This window comes from Carassius carassius, chromosome 22, assembly GCF_963082965.1.
Source record: "Carassius carassius chromosome 22, fCarCar2.1, whole genome shotgun sequence".
In the NCBI taxonomy this organism is placed as follows: Eukaryota; Metazoa; Chordata; class Actinopteri; order Cypriniformes; family Cyprinidae; genus Carassius; species Carassius carassius.
The window spans coordinates 5,827,063-5,849,941 of record NC_081776.1 but is presented as its reverse complement, the minus strand read 5'-3'; the positions used below and the strand labels follow the sequence as shown (position 1 = coordinate 5,849,941).

The window sequence follows — 22,879 nt, the reverse complement described above, 5'->3', positions numbered from 1 at the left end:
ATGAAGCGGACTGTATTGCCACAGAAAAATCAGCTCCTTCGAGCCGGATTCGAACCAGCGACCTAAGTCCTCCGCTCTACCAACTGAGCTATCGAAGGTCTTTCATACAGTCTATGATTAAACCTCGCTACGCCTAGTCTAGTGTAGTGCAATGTTAATAAGTTACCAGCAGATGGAGCTATGGGTCTATACACAAATCATTTGTACGTGTAAAATTAGAAAATGCAGCTTAAAATATATAGTTCACCCAAAATGTTTGTTTGTTTATATACATATATAAGTATTTGCACATTCTCATGTTACACAAAACCTGTATAACTTATTTCGTGGGAAAAAAGTAATACAGGCTTAGAACAAGATGAGGGAGAGTAAATAATTGCATAATTATTTTATTTTTTTGGGGGGGGGGGTTCTATATTTTTCTATATGAAATACTATTAAACCACAAAGCATGGATTTCACTTCTAATTATAGTAAACACTAAAATGATTTACGCCTTTGCCCAGTTTGACACACTTGAGTCATATCCCGATGTTTTAATGAAGGATTAGGATGTTTATATGGTTTAATTTTTTAATTAATATAATTCTTTGCAGTGACACTAGTAGACAGAGACAAAAGCTGCACACACAGAATTGTCAGGAGGTCAAGAACCCCACAGTGGTTTAATCCTAAAAAACATGGCATGATTGACAACACAACCTGGATCAGCTGAAACAAATCGAATTAAAAAAAAGTATGAAAAATAAATAATTAAAAATGTTATGCAGTTTTCTGATGTCAGATGTTATTTGCCCAAATGTTACGAAACCTGTGGCATCCTAGGACTCGAATTATGTGAACCTGTACTGAGCAAGTTTCATTTTAAAGAAAAAAAAAAAAAAAAGAGAAAAAAAATTAGGGTTTATTTATGAGTCACATCTGAAGTTTTCCAAAAAAATATATATAATTAGTCACGTTAACACAGATAAACAATGGCACATATTGGATTTCTAATTTAAAAGTTAAGTGGTACTCATTGTTCAGGAGACAATGTTAAATAAATTACTACCATTAACATACATATTTGAGTATTATATACAAGGGAGTTATTGGAACAAAAATCTACAATTCAAATTCTGTTGTCAACAACTCTGAAGTATTACCCTATTTTACACCATGTGTGTGTGTGTGTGTGTTAGTTCTTGCATCTGGAATTAAAAAAAAACTTTGCAGTCTGTGCAATCCTCCTGTGATAAACAGGTGATACTTTTATGCATCCTCACCAAGTCCAGCAAAATAGACTCTTTCTCTAAAGGAAGAATATAAACAAACTCTTCTATTTACAGGATTCAAAAGAACAGGTAACAGATTAACTAAAACACTGATTCTGACAGATCCAGGGCTCAGAGGCTGGAGAAAAGAAGCACATGACAACGGGACTTTGATTTTCGGGACAAGCTGATTCATATTTGCAGTTCGCATATTTTAGTTGAAGGAAATGATGACATAACCCATTTTTCATGGCGACCAGCTCCAGTTTCTGGCCTCTGATTGGTGTAAACAGAAACTTGATAACATGAAGAGGCTATAAACCCCATCCACATATAGCTTTCCCCATTTTAGTCTGCGCTTTGCTTCTTGTAAAAATCAAAGAATTGTATTTTTGTGCATAAATTTTGACAAAACACATCCCTCCTTTTCCTTCAGCATCCCTTAAATTCTCAACAGGAATAGTGGTTTTAAGTTTCATAATAATAACCCAAGAATTTAGTTTGTAAACAGTCGAATCTGAATCTCCAGATGGCATTTTGATAACTGTTGGGACTTGGTCAGATGTGACGAGAATGAATGTTATTTATATTATTTTGATTAGAAAACACAAAATCCTTCATGAACCGTTGCACGGATGAAGCCAACCAATCAGAAAGGAGCGAGAGAACCTGACCAGCCAATGAGAAGGCAGAATTAATCATGTGCGAGTCCAGATGACTGTGATGCAAGCAGTGGCATAGTGACAGATCAGAAGAGGTTAAAGGTCACATTAGGGTCACTCTTTTGCCGGCTGTGGCTAGTTATTGGGCATTTTTAGGCCCCTGCATAGCTGAAAATTGCCATTGGCAGCATTTGAGCAATATGGGATGAATAATCGCAGGTCATGCCTTTTCGAACAAGCATAAGACAACATCCAGAGCGTGTTTAAAACAAGCCGAGAACAGGTGAGTCCACAGTCTTTAAGGGATTTCTTTGTTTTTTCGTAGCTTTTCGTGTTTTTTTTAAACAAAAACGCTGAAATGTGGTGAGGTGCGACATCATAAAGTTCAATACCACCAATACGGAAGCCCTTTCCAACTTCCCTCTGTAAACCTCGAAAAGCGCTGCCCATTGGCTATGAGCACTGTCCTTCACTGGCTCCGCCCCCCACTAAGTGTCACAGTTCTATCCTCAGCAAGGCCCCTCCCCCTACGCATCAGATAGGCAACTCTGAATACTGTCCATCCATAACTGCGCATACGTGCTGTCCTGGGCACAGAAGTTGTACACTCTTTTGGTCGTCTTGAGCTGAAAGAGGAGAAGATAAAAAGGTTAACATGGATTAATAAATCAACGTGCATTAATGGGTTATATACTGTAGGTCTTACATCAAAGAAGGCTTTCTCATCTATGTTTTTAGGTGCTCCCATGGTGGGCGTCCCCGGAATGACAGATTCCACTTCGGCTAGCTCGATCACTCCCTTACACTCTTTATCTTGCCTCGCGTCATAGTATCGCAACTAGGAAAAAGAGAAAAGGGGTATATAAGAGCATCAATTTCAGTCCCTTTGACTAATTCCTCATAAAAAACGTATTGTAAAAAAAAATATTTTCCTATATAACATGCAAGATTTGTATACTGAATCAATTATGGTTCCAAAACATTAGTTTTCAGTGTTTGGTTTCAGTGTAGAAATAAAGTACCTGGTGTTTGGTCTTATCCAGTACAAACCAACGTGGTTTCCAAGGTTTCAGCAAAGCGCCTCTTTTGTATAAAACACCCTCAAAGCTCCTACATCAAAAAAAATTAATAAAAAAAATAAAATATATATTACATTTCACATTTTGATTCAAGAGATGTTCTAACCTTTAAACGTTCAAATAAGACTAATACATTTAGCATTTAAAACCACAATAAAGAGCATTCTGCTAATTCTTTTATGACATAGTTCATATAAAAAATATTTATAAAATATGTGTTTTTTTAAATATGCTAATATATAAATTTATTAAATGCAAACATTTAATACATTTACCATTTAAAAATAACTAGTGAAGACTGAAACATTTTAATTTATGCATTTAGCAGATGCGACTTACAGTGCATTCAGGCTATCAATTTTTACCTATCGTGTTCCCGGGGAATCGAACCCACAACATCGCATTGATATCACAATGCTCTACCAATTGAGCTACAGGAACACTTATTTTATATATTATTATTACAATTAAAATTATTACCATTCACACTACACCTTATACATTCATATAAATTAATTTAAAGCTGAAATTTGATTTCATGCATTAAACACCCAATTATGCTAGGTGACAACATCAATGTGTTTCATTTATACAACTATAACTAAAGTTGAAAAATGTAATTTAACCCAAAAACAGACCCGGGGCAGCCGATGAAGTATGAAGAATGTGTTGACAGACCTGTTCTCGCTCTCAGTGCTCTGGAACTGGCTGTAGAGTGTGCTGGTACTGGGTCGACCAGCTGCAGGTGTGGATGTGGCGCTGACCTCACAGTCCAGTGCCAGGTTGATGGAGGAGCCGACCCCGCTCTGCTGCATATACACACCCTGAGAGCACCGCTGGTGACTCAGATTAGACGACATGAGCAGAGAGCTGGAGAAGGAGTGCTGGGAAAAGAGAAACTAAATATTGATACTGCATGCCATTAGTAATTTGCAGATAAAGGTTAAGATGGTAATTAATATCTCACCCTGCTCTCTAGTTTGGATTCAACCCGTTGGGCTGTCTTTATCTTGTCCCATGTGTCCTTCCATTTTTCCGTAGGTTGTCCCAACTCAGTTTCCAGGTTCTGCACATCCTGAATTGATATATTAAAAAGACCATAAGGATTCATGTGTGAAGAAAATAACTTTGTTGTAATGAGGACTTCTGCTTTATTCCTAACCTGCAAGAGTTTGGTGATGGCATCAGGCAGTACTTTACTGAGGCTGTCATAACACGGCCAGACGATCCTCCGCTGGGACTTGGGGGCTGTCGTCTCCTGTCTATCGCCGGCTTCCTCCTGTGGCTTCTCCGGCCGACCCCGCACTAATTCCCAGTCAAAGGACGGACCCTCAGAAAGCGTTTCCTCTGTGTAAAAGTCCCAAACCTTCAAGTTGGAGATAAAGCTGTAGGGCTTCAAGACCTACAAGACAAAAGAAAAGTAAGTTACACACACTAACCATCAGAGGGCACTAGAGTCATTTAGTCACATTTTGTTTCAGGTTACCTTAAGAACAATGCTCTGAAACTAAGAAAATTAGAAAGTTACCTCCTCGTCCTCAGGTGAAAACATGTAGTTGTAGAATATGGGGGTCTTCTTGTTGAGCCGGTCAATGTAATCCCAGACAGACTTGCACACCTGAGGGTTCTTCCTCTCACCTTTTTCCTCATACAAGACACCTACACAGACGATACATTGGGAAAGGGCCAAACAGGGTTTAATGATTGCATACTATAAATAAGCACCATGAAACTTCCTGTAAGTTATCACTTGACTTTTGACAGCATTACACAAAGAAAATACAATAACATGAAAGAAGACTCGATCATAATCTAATTATGAGAGTCATGATGACAGTTTATATTATGCAGCATTTAATATGTTGTCGATTAATTTGTTGGTTGGCGATTAAGACTCACCAAGCTCGATGCGCTCATAGTCTGAGTCCAGGAGGAAGGTGCGGAAACGGTTGGAGACGTAGTGGTAGGCTAGGAACTTCAGATAGTACTGACTGAACTCAAACTCCATGGGGAACTGTAGATGAATCTGTTAGGAAATGAGCCGAGGGAAGAATATTGAAATATAACATCTACCAGATCTTAATCTCTAGAACAATTAAATTAAATAATTAAATTCAATTTAAAAATTCAATTCAATTCAATTCAATTAATGCATTTAGCAGACGCTTTTATCCAAAGCGACTTAGTGCATTCAGGCTATACATTTTTTACCAGCATGTTCAAATTCATTATATTATTATACAATTCATTATATTTGCTTGCATTAAACATAGATTTTAGACCAAGGAAAACCAATATCGGACTACTTTAAGCAAATTGCAATCGTAATAACTAGGTTCATATGTCCCAAACACCACAAGCCATCACTATATAAAAGTATACATAACCAAAGAAAAAACACCCCAAGACTGAACCTTGTGGGACACCTAACAGTTCAACTGTTATCTATTATTTATTAGTTATTAAATTTTTACAAAATTTGATCAATCAGAACAGTATTTATGAAAGTTATTTACAAACACTGGATTCCAATTGTTTAGGTAAAAGCCATTTCAGAGGAAAAGAGAATAGAGTGGGCAAGTTTTCTGCTTCCAAATTGCCTTATCAGTGAGAAGGACATAAGATAAGAAACAAGATCTCCTGGATTTCTAGAAGCTAAATTGAGTTCATTGTGTAAAAGATAATCATCTTTGATTTCTTGTCAAATCCAGAATCAATGTTCTAGTATCCCACTATTAAGAAATCTCATTCTTTAAACACGTGGGGAAAGAAAGTCTGTCCTTATCTTCAGGGTGAATTAGCTAGATAAGGAGGCTTGTGCAATCTGGATGAGTTATAGTATGGTATCTCATCTTCGAAGGTGTGGTCCATTTAGAGTGACAAATCAGGAAGTATGTGTACATCAGCATGTATTAACTAGCTGCCTTTCTGTATCTGCTCATACTATCACCAATCATATGAGGTTTATTTTTTACCTTCCTAGAAAGTGGTGATTGCTCTTTATCAACATTCAACAACAAAACAGTCATTTGTAGATGCAGGTTTTATGGTGCATGAGATAAGAACTTTCCAGAAATAGATTTAAACATCTCCACTGAAAAACTAAATAAAGAATGCATGCTAACAAGCAAACCTTCCTGCATGCAATAATGCCATGCATTTCAGTGTACAAAGAAAATGGTGAAACATCATAGAGGTGCTAAAATAAAACCAAATACTTGCATACATCACGAACACATGTGCATGTACATTTACTGATAGTGATTTCCCGACCAGCAGGTTGATATTATTACCCACAACCATGGTCTCTGACTGTTGACGTTGCCCACTGGAAAAACCCATATTGGACAGGCACCACTACACATACCTGGTGCACACAGTCAAGGAACTGTAGGAAGACAGGTGTGAATCCACTGCTCTGGCTGGCTAGCGTCTGAGCTCCACGGTGGCTGAATCGATGACCGAATGACAACCACTCTTTCTCCACAAGCAGCCTGAAGCCATCAATCGTTCGGTAGTACGGATCCGACAGAAGTTGCACCAGGGACACAACCTATATCCAACACAGCATTAATACACACATGAACAAAAATCAATAGCAGACGGAGCTCATGCATGTTTAGGTGTTTGTCCTACCTGTGTTGTAACATCCCAGCCATCTTCCAAACTAACCATGACGGAGGAACCATTGTCCAATAGTTCCACAACAAGAACGGACACCTGTAGAACCCTGTGAAGCTATTGGACACAAACCATACTAAACATCAAGAATATGAAAAATTGTAGCACAAACTGATCAATACACTGTATTAGTGTGTAATTAACAAGTGTTGATTTAACCCAATTAAAAGGGGTAAGGTACCAGATTCATCCACTCTGACTCCTCCAGGCAGCGGTGAAAGGTCATGTTTGGTTCAGTATTGGATATGGAAGGCACACAGGCTTTCATCAGCTTCTTGAAACTGTTCTTGACCTGCCGTACATCAAAGACCTCGATGGGTACCACCTCCCACTGCTGGAAGGAGTCCTGCTTTCCACCCTGAACACAACAACAAGAGGGCTTAGCTCGAGCACCCACCATTCAATACTGCAATTAGTGTGTTTAATTCAATCTAGAATCTAGGAATTATTTGTAAACATGATGCTGGCAGGATTGGAAAGAACTTTGAACTATTGTTCTTTAAATAATAATGACTTACATTAAAATAAAACCATAAAATTGTTATTATAAGCAGCGGTATAATTATAAATATTTATTGATTTATTTAAAATGATCATCATTATTACTACTATTATCTCACTAGATGCCAAAATTACAGAAATGGATATTAGTTCTGGTAAAGGTCCTTGAAAATCAAATAATACTGCATAACAAGATGTCACAAGTTACTTTATATATGGAATCATATTCACATGAAAGTTTAAGTATGTAAGCTAAATAACCTTGAGCTGGGACTTGTCTCCAATGATGTAGAGGTACGCTCTCTGTTGGCGAAGGAAATAGGTTTCAGATGGGCCTCCATTAGCCTGAGGGGATTCTTTCCCAGCCAGCCTGTTCCCCACATCAGGGTCATATGTGCTGAGCCGCCCACTACCACGAATACTGCCCCACTTTCCTGGGATAAACAAAGATCAATGGAGATCATTCACTGATGGAGTACAGGCAATTAATTCTGCTTGTGGAATCATTTGTGTGTGAATTTGCATGTTTATTTGGGGATTGGTGTAAAGAATTTGTGATTTCTACAAGCATATTATAGACAAATAGGACAATGGATCACATGCAATAAGATGGTCATCACATCCTCACAAACAATAAAAATAAATCAAACATGATGGTCAATGATTAGTTAGCACAGGAAAGAGGATGATAACACTTCATGGACACTTAGCGCTCAAACTTGCTAGCGTCGTTGTCGAGAAATATGACTGGTTAGATTTGAGAGCAGGGGCGGGCCTACTGTACCTCTAGGTGACTTGCGGGCCTTGACTGAAACTCTAGGCTGAGAGAGGGAGATGACCCTTGCCTTCTGACCCAGCGCTAAGGTCAGATGATATAAAAATGCCCATTACTTCCAGCAAACAAAAATGGGCAGCTATTTCAGCAAAATAAATTAACATTAGAATAAGCCAATGCAAAAATGCACACAACGACTTCCTCTGTCATGTGGGACTGGATGTCAAAAATTCCATTTGAATAAAGAACTTATAAATGATTTGGAACGGAGGAATGGATGGTGGGTTAAGTCGTGAGCAAAGTAAAAAAACACACTCACCTCCTCGACTGAAGGTTCCTGGCACGTCCTCTTTAGTCCCCATGACTTGTTTCATTAAAGCTCCTATTTTAGGCTGCCTCAGCTTGTCTGATGAGTCTGAGGCCCAAAAATAACACAAACATTACACATTAGGGGGTAAATATCACAAGAATGATGAATTGTTAAGGTACAGCTAATTATGTGACAAGGTCACTATTGTTAAGGCTTAGTAAGGTTACGGTTAAAGGTTAGAGTCAGGGCCTGACCTGAGTTGCTCATCTGTGAGGAGGTGAAGCCACTGAGTGTGTTCCTCCCACTGGCTTCGCTGTATGAGGGCATGGAGCTGATGATGGCCTGCAGATACTTCTCTTGCTCCAGACTGGTGGAGTCGGCCTGGGACGGGCCTGAAACCAAACACAAACATGTTTACTGTTGTACCAAAAATATGCTCTGGTTGATCTCATGGCCTAGTGGTTAGAGAGCTCAGCTTATGTTTGAATGTAAAAGAGTGCACAAAAAGCAGATATAATAAATAGATATAATATATTTACCAGTGTTGTTATAGTTAACTAAAACAAAATACAGCTAAACAATACTAAATAAAATATTCTATGAAAAACTTAACTACTGAAACTACTAAAAATAAAATAAAGCTAAAAAAATAAAAAAGCACATTACGCATTTACTAAAACTTAGGCTGAACTGAAAATAAAAACTGAAAATAAAAAAGTTAATCCAATTCAAAGTAGTAATAAATATATTTATTGAAAAATATAATAAAATAGTGTATATTTATATAATAATTCAAAATATATAATTATTTATTTAAAAAATAGATATATTTCTATATAAGAGAGTAGCTGCTTTAGGCTACGTTTACGCGACAACAATGTAGTCAAAAACTGAAAAGTTTTTCCCTTGCGTTTTTAAAAAGTTTCATGTAAACATGACAACTTTTTCAAAACGATTCACATTTATTCACATGTGAAAACGGTCAGAAACGCTGTATTACATATGCCAGGCCAGTAGTTGGCGATGTCACCTGGTTAGTAAACAGTCCTTGTATGGAAGTGACGATTATATGATGTATATGATGCGTTTCTGGTGTTGGTTGTAATATTAGTGAAGGTAAATCCACACTTTGCTGAAGAAGCGTAAGCAAATGTTTGAGCAGCAACAATAGTACCATGTTCTCCACCACTGTTGTGTATATTTGTTCACTCTGGCCTTTAAAATCGGCACGCACTGTGCATGTCTTCAAACTTAACATGTACTACGCATGCACATGACATCACCATTTTCAAAGATTTCCATATTTTGAGTTTACACGTAAACAATAACGGTGGTGTTTTCAAAAACGTGCACTTTAAAACCCGTTTTCAAAAATATGCGTTTTCAGTCCCCAAAACAGTGTTGTTGTGTAAATGAACAGGCAAAACGCATAAAAAGTTTCCCATTTTTGGCTTAAAACATGTCGCATAAACAGCTCTGACCTGCAGTGGGTGCATTGGGTGATTTGAAGAATCCCACGACGCCTTTAGCATGCAGGCCAGCCGAGCGTAGTAGCACTGCTTTGGTGCGCGAGTTCCTCCAGCACACCACAGGGAAGCGGTTCTGCCGGTAGCAGCGGCAGATGCGCTGGATAGTGACATCGGGGATGCTCTGAGGCACAATCAGTAACCCTGGATAACTGAAACATACAAACAGACAGGCGATGATGTTTGGGTATAACTGCTATGCTAATGATATGGTTTAGCATTGTGTGAATTTTTGTTCCAGAGAATTCTGGAACTCACCTTCGGCAGACTGTGTACATCCGGTTGGCAGTGGAGATCCGGAAGGGTTCATTTTTAGAGCGTGTCAGGCTGTTGCTGAGCGTTCCCAGTCCCAGCCGCTGGTAGTCCCGACAGCAGGCCCGCTCGACCACATTACTCATGGTCTGCCGGTCTGACGAGCGGATGGTGGAGGAGAGCGTGAGCGAACTCTGATCCGGTTCTTCAGACACTGCACATTCAGAGAAGTAGCATTATATTATATTATATAATCACATATTAGCCATCGCAAATATCAGTTTGTAAATGCATGTGTTTTTGCATTTTTCTTACCAGAGATTTCATCCTCATCCATCTCTGACTGTAAACTGCTCCGGTTTTCCCAGGTCGGGGGAGAATACTTCTTTCGGGTTACATATTGACGCCCAATGGTCCTCTTCGCAGTTTTAACCAGGTTTTTAGACAGCGTTCTAGAAGAAACAGCAGCTCGAACATTTAAATCATTTAAGTCATGTTTAGGACTTTTTAGAGAAAGACAATTTCTTAATTGTTAAATTTGTATGTACACATACGTTATTTCTTTAAAATAATTTTTGTATATATTCATACCAGAGTTTCTGCAGGGTTTAATCAGTCAAATTTAAGACTTTTTAAGACCTTTTTATGACTATTAGGATTTGAATTTATGACCTACACAAATTACAATAAATAACTTCAGTCATTAAAATTCCTTTCAAAAGTCTTTTTTTATTATTGACATTGAAAGTAACCAGTTTTATTATTTAAAGAGTTATTCTATTATTTCTTAAGATTAAGAAACTGAACCCTTCGCCTTCTTTTTCTTGAGTATCAAGAACACAGGAACATTTAACAATTGTAACATTGTAAAGTACCATTGTAAATTAACAATTATTTTATGGCATTACTTTCCAAAATAACAAGTGTTATTGGTGTTTGGTCACAGTATTCAAGACCCACATGCAGGGCCGTAGCTGGGGTCAGCGGGGCCCCGCTGAAGGTTGTACCAGTGGGCCCTGCTTGAAATTGTTTAATTTGTATGTTCGTTCATTTTTATTTATTTTTGCTATTTACACAATATTTAAGTTTTTTTCAAGTTTGTAGGTGTCCAGGTACAGAAACTGAATAATTAAATGTAAAATAGCACTGGATAGTCTTCAATGTAAAAATTAAATATACAATCAAACCAAAATTCAAAACCTCACATTATTACAGTTTATTTGCTATTGCTTCTAAAATGGTTATAAAATATGACAAGAATTTAGAGTTAAACTGAGAACAAATTCGTCTTGATAATGTCATTACTTTGATAGAAATGTTTTTAATGGATTACAATCAACCAAAACTACAGACAACTGTTATTATGACAATATTTACACAACTTTTAATACTTTATTTTAAAATTTGACTGTGCATAAATTCTTGTTAAAACTACAAAGTAATGCAGTCAAGAGCAGTGAGTGATTTTTCTTTCATTTTCTTGGATTAACATTACAGCTAGTAGCTAAATTAGGCGCGGTCACTTTAAGAGATGATGAACGCATCTTTTTCCTCAACTGTTTACTTTCACTTAAGAAATAACTGACAAATAACTGAAAAAAAAAAGTTTTTTCGAGCATACTTTCCAAGGCAGGTATTTTGACATATTTTGTATGTATTTGTCGGCACAAGAGCAACAAGAAGCAAATTCAGTGTACAAGCGTTTTGAGACGCCTTTCTCTGCGTGAGTCCTGAACACCTGAACACAGTGGTACTGAATTGGGCTCTTTCACATCCTTTTGTTTGTTCAAAACTGCGATTAGTATTTGTTCGTTCATGTGCAGGAGGGACTGTCCGTAATATGCGGCTCTCTCTCCGCACGAACACACTCGCGAGTAACCAGCTACTCAGTTCAGCTTTTCCGCGTCTTGTGTTTGGATGCTTGATACCGATTGTTAGCGACAGGCTTGAGCCAGCTACTAAACACACCGTCTTCGAGCCATAGATCGTTAAAGGTACATTTTCCCATTGTGATAACCAGGATGATTTCAATTAAGCTAAGCAGTGACTCTGTATGATACAGTATGTTCGGAGTTCGCGCGGGTTTCTGTATAAGTCCTTCTGACAAGTCTGTATGCTGCCGCATGGACCTTAGTGTTGGGCCAGATCAGGCCCACATCTGGCCCGAGTGAAATCCATGCAGGCCAGATGTGGGCCGGATCTGGGCCGAAACTGCTTGCTGTGTGGGCAGTGTGATACCACCCAGATTCCTCATACAGAACTACAACAGGCGAAACAAATGAATGCCATTGCCGCTGCGAGCGCATTTTAATGGAAGAACAAATTAATGGACTAACATATCAATTTAAGACGTGGCTAAATGTTTTTTATGACATTGTATGGAAAATCCAGACGTTTTTATGACTTTTATGGCCTTAAATTCTTATTGTTAAATGTATGACTTTTTATGACTTTTTATGGCCCCGCGGAAACCCTGTCATACACTTTTTATATTTAAAGACAAAAATACATTTAAACATCCGTACATGAATATTTAAATATATGATAATCTCAAATTGAATATTCAGGAAAAATCTAAAAATAATTATACAAATTTAATAATTAAGTGTTTTATAACAAAACATTTCACATATACCGAAGTGAATCATGTTTGTGTATAAATATCAAGCACTTTCCAAGCCTACAGCGAAGACTTGCCATTTAAATACATAACACATCTGAGCTGTTATTCAAAAATGTTAAAAGCTGCTCAAAAGTGTTTGGAGATGATTTGCCCTCAAGATCATCATAGAATTGAACCACATCTGAATTTGCCATGACACCCATTTGCTGCTAATGCAGGGTCTCAACACAAGAGGCTTTGCATTTTCCACTACTGAATAATTCACAGCTTGTCAGTGCCACCACACGCTATTTCTTTTCCTCTCTCTCTCAGTTTTTAACCAGTGCTACTGGGACACATGACCCAAACAGGATGAGGATGGATCAAGAAAGAAGTTGCAAGTGTGTGTGAGAGAAAGGGGTTATGGTCTACTGGGAACCGGATCACACAAACTCTGACAGAAAAAACACATCTACACATTTAAAGGACATCTACACATTTAAAGGGAAAGATCACTCCCCCTAGACCAGCATCCAACAATTCTTACTTTAGCGACTGGTTCTTGTCCTTGGTCTTGTGCTCCACCACCAGCTTTGCCGACTGACCCATGGTGAAGGCAAATGTGCCCTGGACGTGCTGTGGGTATCTGAGCTTATGCATGTGCTTCCTGAACACTTCCGCCAGATCTGATGCCACCTCCTCATCAAAGCCAATCTTCATCAGCTACGAGAGAGACAATTAAATTAATAATTGGTAAAGAGTTAAGGCTTGATCAATTTTCAGAGCTTCTAAACCACAAACAAAAAAATAGATATTTTAATAAAATACAATTAAATATTTAAAAAACAAATTTGCACCAAAAGCCAAATAGGTTTTTTTTGCCATCCAAAAAATCCTTAATATCCATAAAATGTGAAAAAAAACTTTAAAAAGTACAAATTGATTAACTTATAATGAAATAATAATACATAATAATTGTGCTTTATGTATTGTGAGTAATGGAGTAGCAGGAAACAAATAAAGATCCGGTGATACCCAATACCTGAAAGGTGCAGGAACGCAGGAGGAGAATCTCCTGGAAGAACTGATCCATGGGAAGTTTAAGGGAGATCTGCTTCTCTTTCGTGAGGGAAGCGATAGGGAAGGAACGGGTGACCACTTGCTCTCCAACTGCACAATACAAACATGCATGGCAAAATTTATCGCACATACAAAAAGGCTTTTTGTGTAAAAGGCACATTGATTTTCATTTTCAATTTCAAAGCATGAGCACAGAGTCAATCTAGTGAGAAAACTGCTTCAGACAAGCAAGACATTTCTATAATTCATGACCACCAGCATCCCAACAGCACCACTTTACCAAAGTGAGCTGCTCTGAACTAATTATGAAAATCAACCCCAGTGTGAAGCTCGACCAATAGGAGTGTACCGTTAGGGTCAGTGGGCGTGCCGTTGAAGATGAGGCGGTAGGTAGTGAGGTAGATGGCTCCCTCGGCAGGTAACAGAGGCGGACCGCCCATTGCGCCCGTGGCTTCCTCTCGGCCGTCTGCTATAAGGTGCACCCGCATGCCATCCATCACAAACTCCTCACCGGGGAGCAGCGTTGGTCTCAAAAGCTTGGGCTGGAGTCAGAGAGACAGAAAGAGAAAAATAAAGAGGAAACAGTGAGACAGGGAAGTCAGTATATCTCATGTGTAAGTAGCCAAAGTATGAAATTCATACCACACTTCATTGCAAACATGCAGAATGCTTCAAGAGATCAAGAACCGAAGGAAACTGATCAATCAAATAACAGAAACACACAGCAAAGGTGCATTGCCTCGCGGTCAGTTTGGCATTTCTTGAGCATGAACCAAATTCAGCAGAAAGCTTCAGGTCAACATGAAGCTGAATTTGCAATGTGATTTATTTCAGAGTAAAATGCGATATTCAATCAAGTGTGACTGATTTTATGCATTGGGAACTGATTAGATCATGAATTGTGGATGCTACAAAAGAGATCACAAAGTTAATAAATCGTTATCAAATTTATCAATGATATTTCTATCATTGCAAATTATATAAACAAAAACTGGATACAAATTACTATAATTTATTTATACTAGATAATTTACTTACCTTGTTTGTTTGTTTTTATTAGATTACCCTTTTTTAATTACCTATTTTACCTATTTTACTTTTTATATATTACTATTTCATTTTTTTTATTAAATTACCATTATCTTTTAAAATTGTGTTTTTACTTAAATTGCCCATTTTGCATTTAACTGATTAGTATTTAAATTACTATATTTACAAAGACTGCATTAACAAAACAGAACATATAAACAGCAAGTAACATTTTGATGAAAGAATACAAATAGACAAACATTTAATATTACATGCACTGAAGAATCGTGCACAACGGGACAGTTTCCATGTTGACTTGAGGTATGGGATACTTGGATAAGTGTATTTAGAATTTGGATGTAAAACATTCTGTCCCACCGTTCTTCGAATTCAATTTCATATGTCCAGAAATGCCAGAAGCAACATTTTCTTCTGGGAAAATTAGCCTGTTTATTCCACTGAGCATTTTTTTCCCATATAAACAAATGCATTACGAGTCAAAAAACAGTGAAGCGAGGCCAATTTCTCCATCTAGACCCAAATATTCTCTAGACGCTTATGCAAGAGCAAGTTCACATTCAGTGCTGAGATTCTAAATGATTTACAGATCTCACGAGCATCTACCTCATGAACATAAATGTTCATTACTTGTAAATTCTATTCTATCCCATCTATTTAATTTTGTCTATTTCTGTTTATTAATATATTTGTGTGTTGTCTCTGTACTGGAAGCTTCAGTCACCGGAACAAATTTCTTGTATGTGCAAACATACTTGGCAATAAAGCTCTTTCTGATTCTGATCTATTGTCATCCAGAAAAATGTGTCCTCATAACAGGAAGTGATCTAGAGTCCATCTTTCTAGCGCTTTACAGCAGGTGGGCTCCATTCACACTCTCGGTTGAGTTCTTGGGAAAGTGTTCAATGTTGGCGTCCCGTGACAGCACTGGTTGCTAATAATTCATAACTGAGTGATGAAAGCAGCATGACTGCTTCTCCAGTACAGAGTACTTTTCTTTCAAACTCAGTGGAGTGAAAACACAGTTTAGCTATTCCATGAGAAGTCAAAAAACACGGCAAGGTATTTACAACACTTCACTGCACCGTTCTGCCATTGTGCTTAAATGAATAGCTCAAGAGGAGTAAACTTTCTCATGTTGTTCCAAACCCATATGACTTTTTTTCTTCCATGGAAAACAAAAGTAGTAGTTTAGCAGGTGGTCTTTTCAATACAATGAAGGTGAATACATAATATAAATAAAAATCCAGTATCCAAATAAATAAAACCAGATTTTTTTAACATCGTGTTTGTGAGTAAATGAAGATAATTTACCATACAATGAAGGTGAATAAAAGAAAGAAAATGTAATAAAAAAAAAAAAAATTGTTATTAAATAAATAAGTTTGGGATGAGATGAGCATGAGTGAATATATCTCAATTTTATTTTAGGGTGAACTAATAATTTTAGGGTGAAGAAAGATTCAAACATCTGGAATGGCATGGGGGAGAGTAAATGAAGATAATTTATAAATAAAATAAAATGTTTGGAATGACATAAATGTAAGGAAAATAAAGACAATTTTTGTTTTAGGGTAAACTATCCCTTTAAGACTGCAATGAGGTTATATATAGGTACAAGTGGATTGTGCAATTCCACGGAAATTAATTCGATTTCAAAACATATTAAATAAACCATGAAGGCTTTGCTAGGGCGTTGTGATAATATTATACCAAGATCCTTGATAAAATCAAACCTTTGTGTTAAAGGAAAGCACAGCAGAACGTCAGACTAAAGTGTGCTCAAAACAGCAGGCCAATAAGACCAGCATGCATCACCCAGGCCACGGTCAGCACGCAAACGTACCTGCCGTGGCACTCTGACTCAAGGGTGGAGGGGTTGAAGGGAGATGTGAGTGGATCTGCCTGGTTTGCTACACTGCATTTCCTGTCCAGCGGAACATAAAACAATGAGTTGGTTACCTTTTGGATGGGCGGCAGTCGTTTGCTCTCCCTGTGAACCGCTTCCAATGTCTCAATGTGCATCTGAACGATATCTAAAAGAGAAACAGTGTACATACATTTAAAAAACTGTAATTAAAAGAAACTAATCGAGCAATATCTGATGGCTTCACCTGGTATCATTATGTGAAGGGCCTTCAGGTGTTCATTGGTCACGCCGCTCTCGTTGCACACTTTGTCAACAAAACGGTTAATGAACCGAATGACAGAGTTTGCAACATCCGAGCTCTCGGCATCCTCAAAGCCGCTCTCTGTGTCGTAGCTTTCTGCCATGCTGCCCGCAATACTAGACAAATAAAAAACTACATTAGAGGTCTTTTTTTTTTATTTTACTTTATGTTATGTCCCTTATAAGTATTTGTGCTCACACACACCTGTTAGTGACGTAGCTGTTGCTGACGCTCTCCAAGTCTCCCAGGCCGGTGTTGCGGAGCAGGCGGTTCTTGCTGGTGTCGAGCGGCAGCAGCAGGTAACTCATGCGGTTGGCATAGTGGATGGCCTGACTGAAAACCGTGCTCTCTTCCTTCTGAACGCGCTCCTGCTGCTGCTCTTTGCTAAGTGTGGGCCACAGACGGCTCTGCTCGGATGCCAACTCCAGAGCGCTCAGCCGCTTCTGACCACCAACGCCCTCTCCGTCCTCAAAGAAGCAAAGGTCAAAGGTCAAATGCAAGGGGCAGCAGTAAAAAAATTTAATTAATTAAAAAAATTTAATTAAATTAAATTAAAGAGTAAAAATAAATAATAAAAAAATTTAAAAATTAAATTAAATTAAATTAAATTAAACTCACAGGGCTAGATGCGTCTCCCTCCTCATCATTCTCCAGATACAGGGCCCGGATGTGTTTCTGAACATCACTGTAAAACATGGCCTCCCAGAACTGCATGTTCGTCCACACCAAGTGCTCCTGAACGCAGCTGTAAGCGAACTGAGTGATGCCTCCACCCAGTTTCTGTAACACACACAAACCAGATGCTGTAAACCCACACGCTTAAGTCAGAGAAAAGTCCACCTTTTATTCAGTACTTTTATAAGAACATCACTCATTATTGAGCTTCTCAAATCAGTAGAGTATGTCCAGTTAGCCGGTCATTATCACAAAAAAGATATAGGTATATTATCTCACTAATTATGTTTATCTACCAAATAAATGTACATTAAATATTTATTAGAATTGAAATTATTTATGTAAGCTCCAATTAGCTAAAAGCAAAGCAGCAACCCCAATACTGCAACATGATAACACACATTTATATACGTGTGTGTGTGTATCTTTTACATTATTGATCTGCAATCCTAGTTACTTTTTCTATAAACTAGTTAACATATGTAGTTGCAATATAACAAGTCTTCCTCTATTTGAGGTTTTCTCTCTTCCCCGTTCTTCTAGGAAATGCTGCTGATGTCTTACTTTAACTTAACTCTAGCGCTTCTAGAAAAATAAAATATAGTACGCCTACAAATACTCATGCACATCTTCACTCACCCGACAGAAGGCGGTGACCAATGGCAGCAGTGCAGCAGCAATACCATGTTCATCCATATGCGAGCAGTCCTGAAGATAAAAATAGAAGCGGATTACAAACATAAACATCAAAACATTTGAATAAGACAATTTATGGAGGTGAATGATAATGATAACATAATCAACAACAATCATAAACTAATCCAAAACATCATTTTTTCCACTTCCTTATTGCAGCACTACAATCCGAGAAACACTGGTAAACACTCTGTATCTGATTCCTTGAAAGAAAACGTTCCTGTGTTTTACCTGCAGGGTGCAGTTCATCATGCGGACGATGTAGTCAAACTGTTGGGTGTCTAGAACCGCCCTGTTCTGCAGCACATGCAGGTTGAGCTCCTGGGTCAGACAGACCCGTGCCGCCCGACCTTTCAGAGCCCGTAACACTGCCGGCATTAACTGCAGACACACACAAGTTAACACACACTCATATACACAAAAACAGACTCATTTGAGATCATAAACACTTTAGCAGAAACAGACACCTTAAATCTGGGTTATGTTTAAGAGAAAAGCATAGGATAAGAGGTTCGAACCTTCTTGGCTTCCAGCATCTTGTTGTCAAATATATATGTGATGCAGTTCCTGACCACCTCTAACCTCCTGGCGCTGTTGGCCAGCACATTCCCGTTTCTGTCCACTATGTCAGCTAGAAGCCAGACAGATCAAAGCATGAAGATCAGCACAAATGACTTAGTTGGAGTATGACAGTTTTATATGAATGTTATATTTGAGCACTGGAGGTGATGTTTGCAACATCAGATTTGCAATCTCACCCAGTGGAGGTCCGGATGGGACCATGCTCTTCAGTTCGGCTTTGACCACAGGTGGCGCTGTTTTGAGTTTTGCCGTTGCGTGGTCTATAAAGAGCTGCACGGAGACCTCGTCCAGATGCGGGAAAGAGTTCTGTGGGAACCGGGGCTTTGCGTGTTCAGCTGTTCTCTGAACTCTGTGCATGCTTACTGCTGGGTATGGGTTTTCCTGTGAACAAAAAAAAAAAAGATTTGTGTTTAGAGACAAAAGTTACAATCACAATAATGTAAAATCGGAATGCATAGATATTCACATACATTTTCTTGTATTATAATACAAGGAAACTATAATGTACTATAATATAATCTTATAAATGCATTTGTATTTTTTAAATAATAGCGCTAAATATCAAATAAGTTTAAAGCAAAACATTGCAATAAAAAAAAAAATCACTGCAAATGTATGGAAAATTAATTTTTATTTTGCAATTTGCTAAAAATTACGTTTCCAAGAATAACAGTACAGGAATATTCAAACAAAAATGATAATTCTGTCATTATTTACTCATCCACGTGTCGTTCAAAACCTGTTTGACTATTTTTTCTGCAGAAAATAATAGTAGATAATCTGAAGAATGTTGACTGGTTTCAATTCCAGTTGACTTCTATTGTATTTCTAGCCAATGGGAAGTGCAACTGTTTAGTTACCAAAACTCTTCAAAATATCGTATTTTTTTTTTTTTTTTTACAGAAGAAAGCAAGCCATACATGTTTGGAACAACATGAGTAAACTATGAACGATTTCTATTTTGGGGTGAACTATCCCTTTAAGTGAGAGTTAGACAACAGAACAACAACAAAAAAAGATTAATAACCTAAATTGTACCGATTCATAGCACTATAACTTTTTTAGTTAAAAATAAAAGTATGCTTGAAAATAACAATAAAAAAATGCCAGGATCTGCACTTGTATTTAGCTTAAATTTTTATTTTAATGATGTGACAACATATCATGGGACACAGCAGACAAGACACATGAATTAAACCTACATTTTTGAAAAGGTGATCTGCCAGCTCTTTAATATGCTTCATCACTTTATGAGGATCTCCTGTCTCCTGTCGAATGCGCTCCACCTGATTGGCTATGAGCTACGGTGAATGGAAATAAGAGAGATAAGACCAGAAAGCTTGAAAAACACAAAGAAGAAGGCATCTTTCTAACTGTTCTACTGGCTGTCAGCTATATCCATCCCACACTGGTGACTTACATCGTCAAACAGGTCTGTGGCTCGGTATGGAGGACCCCGCTCAGAAACAAACCCAGCAAATGCCATGCCGTCCAGCACCTTCATCAGGAAGTCATCCTCAGCTAGTGCTCTCTGCCCCAAAAATGCAGCCTTGAGAGAAAACAACAAGCTTTAGAAGTCTGTTTATGTGCATTTGTGTCTGAAATTTACCTTAATACCTTATGGAAGCATATGGCGGGCTCCGGGTGAATTCGAATTATATGGAGACACCATCGATAGCCCTGAAGAAGATGTGCGAAGAGCCACAGGAAGACGGCGCGAATCTCCTTGTCCTGCGGCATGCACAAAACAACCACACTCTCGTAAAACAAATGTCACGTCCAACAGGGTCATTTACAAATTTACAAAGAATTTTACCTGAATTTTAAGTGTGGATGGTTGAATGGAAGGTGGAGGAAAAGCATGATCAGCCACCTCCAGCTCTGGATCAAGAACCTTCATCACAAAACATACATGCATATTAAGATTACAGTACTTGATTTCTCTAGTCACTGATGCAGACAAATGTTCTTTTCCAGGAAAATTAAGTAAAAATAAAATATAATGATTTTTTTACCCAAGTAAAAAATAATACAAATAATGAGGAAATCAAATATTTGCTCTGACATCCATTCTTTGCAAAATGATTCAACACATCAAATTAATTTTGGTCATATTTGGCTTCCGATCCAATTAGTCAGAATTATTTTCAAAGACAAGCTATTTTGTTATGCGCTTTAACATTTTTGTTTGTTTGCTTAATATTTCTATTTAGCTTTAATTTATTTTTATTTCACTTTTAGCAACTTTAGCGACCAAGGCCAGTTTTTTTCATTTAATATTTAAATTCTTTTTTTTTTTCAGCTTAATTTAAACGAACAAAAACAAACAATTTGTAATAGTTTTAGTTTAAATTCCTTTGGTTAACAATAACAACTGTCAGGATGAAGTGGATTTTCATATTTTGAACAATATATATGCAATAAATGTTTATACTTCTATTATAATTGAAAATGATCGCTATAGTCCAATATTGAATTCCATAATGAATGCACTGAATTTTCATTGGTGCATCACACATTTTTACACCCCAACTAACAATGGCATCATTAAAAGCCTCAAGTCATAAAGCAGTTTAATGTGAGCCACATCACTTTAAAACACAATGTTCATTGTGTCCTTGACATGACCAAGCAATAAATCACCTATCTTCCTTGTCAAGCCACAAAAACCACTGTTACTTTCTTGGTTTGCTTTCGCTGCATTTTTGTATTTAAACATTAAATATGTTCCGACTGACAGCGCCTGTCACTTCGTGCACTAAACCGCTTTCAGTGACAGCTGAAAAATGTGTGTAAAAGGTGCACACGTCTTTATTACTGAGACTCAATCTCCAATTCCCACAGACAAAAATCTGAATCTGGCTCGTCTTTGCACACGAGCGCTTCTCTAATTACAGAAAGCTGTTGTCCGGACCTGAAGCTAATAACACAACTCACTTAGCTAATTGAAAAAGGTTCAGGATTAGGCAAGGACATAAACTAAAGATGGCAGTTGCCTACACAACAATCGGAAGCATCTTTAACCTTCGGATAAAGAACACTGAGAAAAGAGAAAATGAAGAAACGCTGCCTTTTCCAGGCAATTAAACCGATGAAATGGGTTTATTACTGAGGCACAGCCATTTGTTTTCTCAGCAATGATTCTCATCTCTCTCCCTGAGGGGCCGTGGTTATGTGAGCCCTGCTTGCTCAAACACGCATATGTAACCTCAACTTCTGCCACTTCTGCCGGGATGGTCTTTCTGCCTTGGTGCCACAGACGCTCATTTCAGAGAGACAGAGTGTCTGTGGGACTCTGGGCTTGTTTCCAGGCGGGGGTGCAAAATGTGAATGCCACACAGATTGACCTTTCTGTGCCAATTTAGATCTAATCTAAACAAACACTTCAAGGTATGAGCACAGAACGGAAAACCCTGTCCACTGTCATTTTCCAGAAAAGAAAAACAACTTCCCTGCAGAAAAGGTCTAGGCATGAAAGTGACTGATACGTCATACTGTAAATGTAAAAGGAAGTTTGCAAATTGGTAACATTAACCTGGAATACATATCACAATCCTACTTGGAATAGTTTATCTGTCAAAGCCTGAATAAAAGTGTGTTGAAGGGAAAAATTACATTGTGAATCAGCTGATAAATCAAATAAAATAACATTTAAAAGGTACTGATTAACCATACACAAATGAGTTTTTTTTACTGTTTGACACTGCAAAGCTGCTTTGACACAATCAGTATTGTATAAAGGTGACCTGACTTGACTTACCAGTCGAAATTACATTTTTTTTTTTTTTAACAGATATCACTTGCAGTTTTTTATACTGCCAAAAGTTGTAATAATAGGCATTTATGCTAACAATTACACCTACTAGACCGAATTTAGAAGTATCAATAAATTACAAAAACATTTAATAAATAATAATAATCTGATTCTAATAAGGGATATATTTGTACCCTATCAGTTTTTCAGTCGGTATAAAATATTTCTTAATT

The 22,879-nt window shown here is 37.7% G+C and overlaps 1 protein-coding gene across 5 annotated transcripts in view; it reads right to left on the bottom strand.

Moving 5' to 3' along the window:
* Positions 1-2,429: 2,429 nt before the first annotated feature.
* LOC132098796 (myotubularin-related protein 5-like) overlaps positions 2,430-22,879 on the bottom strand; it is a 52,345-nt gene continuing 31,895 nt past the window's right edge. For 4 of the 5 annotated variants that reach the window (XM_059504995.1, XM_059504996.1, XM_059504997.1 and 1 more), the window contains 33 exons: positions 20,709-20,786; positions 20,510-20,623; positions 20,313-20,441; positions 20,095-20,193; positions 19,069-19,273; positions 18,829-18,941; positions 18,542-18,691; positions 18,254-18,322; positions 17,558-17,719; positions 17,144-17,406; positions 16,883-17,055; positions 16,731-16,804; positions 14,071-14,263; positions 13,684-13,811; positions 13,189-13,364; positions 10,355-10,491; positions 10,046-10,253; positions 9,743-9,939; positions 8,516-8,653; positions 8,271-8,366; positions 7,961-8,035; positions 7,438-7,610; positions 6,857-7,033; positions 6,631-6,732; positions 6,362-6,547; positions 4,894-5,020; positions 4,523-4,653; positions 4,157-4,396; positions 3,962-4,069; positions 3,673-3,878; positions 2,938-3,025; positions 2,622-2,753; positions 2,430-2,541 (listed from right to left, as the gene is read on the bottom strand). In XM_059504995.1, coding sequence (XP_059360978.1) covers positions 2,443-2,541; positions 2,622-2,753; positions 2,938-3,025; positions 3,673-3,878; positions 3,962-4,069; positions 4,157-4,396; positions 4,523-4,653; positions 4,894-5,020; positions 6,362-6,547; positions 6,631-6,732; positions 6,857-7,033; positions 7,438-7,610; positions 7,961-8,035; positions 8,271-8,366; positions 8,516-8,653; positions 9,743-9,939; positions 10,046-10,253; positions 10,355-10,491; positions 13,189-13,364; positions 13,684-13,811; positions 14,071-14,263; positions 16,731-16,804; positions 16,883-17,055; positions 17,144-17,406; positions 17,558-17,719; positions 18,254-18,322; positions 18,542-18,691; positions 18,829-18,941; positions 19,069-19,273; positions 20,095-20,193; positions 20,313-20,441; positions 20,510-20,623; positions 20,709-20,786 — 4,746 coding nt within the window. In that variant the 3' untranslated portion in view covers positions 2,430-2,442. The remainder of the gene's footprint in view (positions 2,542-2,621; positions 2,754-2,937; positions 3,026-3,672; positions 3,879-3,961; positions 4,070-4,156; positions 4,397-4,522; positions 4,654-4,893; positions 5,021-6,361; positions 6,548-6,630; positions 6,733-6,856; positions 7,034-7,437; positions 7,611-7,960; positions 8,036-8,270; positions 8,367-8,515; positions 8,654-9,742; positions 9,940-10,045; positions 10,254-10,354; positions 10,492-13,188; positions 13,365-13,683; positions 13,812-14,070; positions 14,264-16,730; positions 16,805-16,882; positions 17,056-17,143; positions 17,407-17,557; positions 17,720-18,253; positions 18,323-18,541; positions 18,692-18,828; positions 18,942-19,068; positions 19,274-20,094; positions 20,194-20,312; positions 20,442-20,509; positions 20,624-20,708; positions 20,787-22,879) is intronic. The other variant, XM_059504998.1, reaches the window with a different exon arrangement.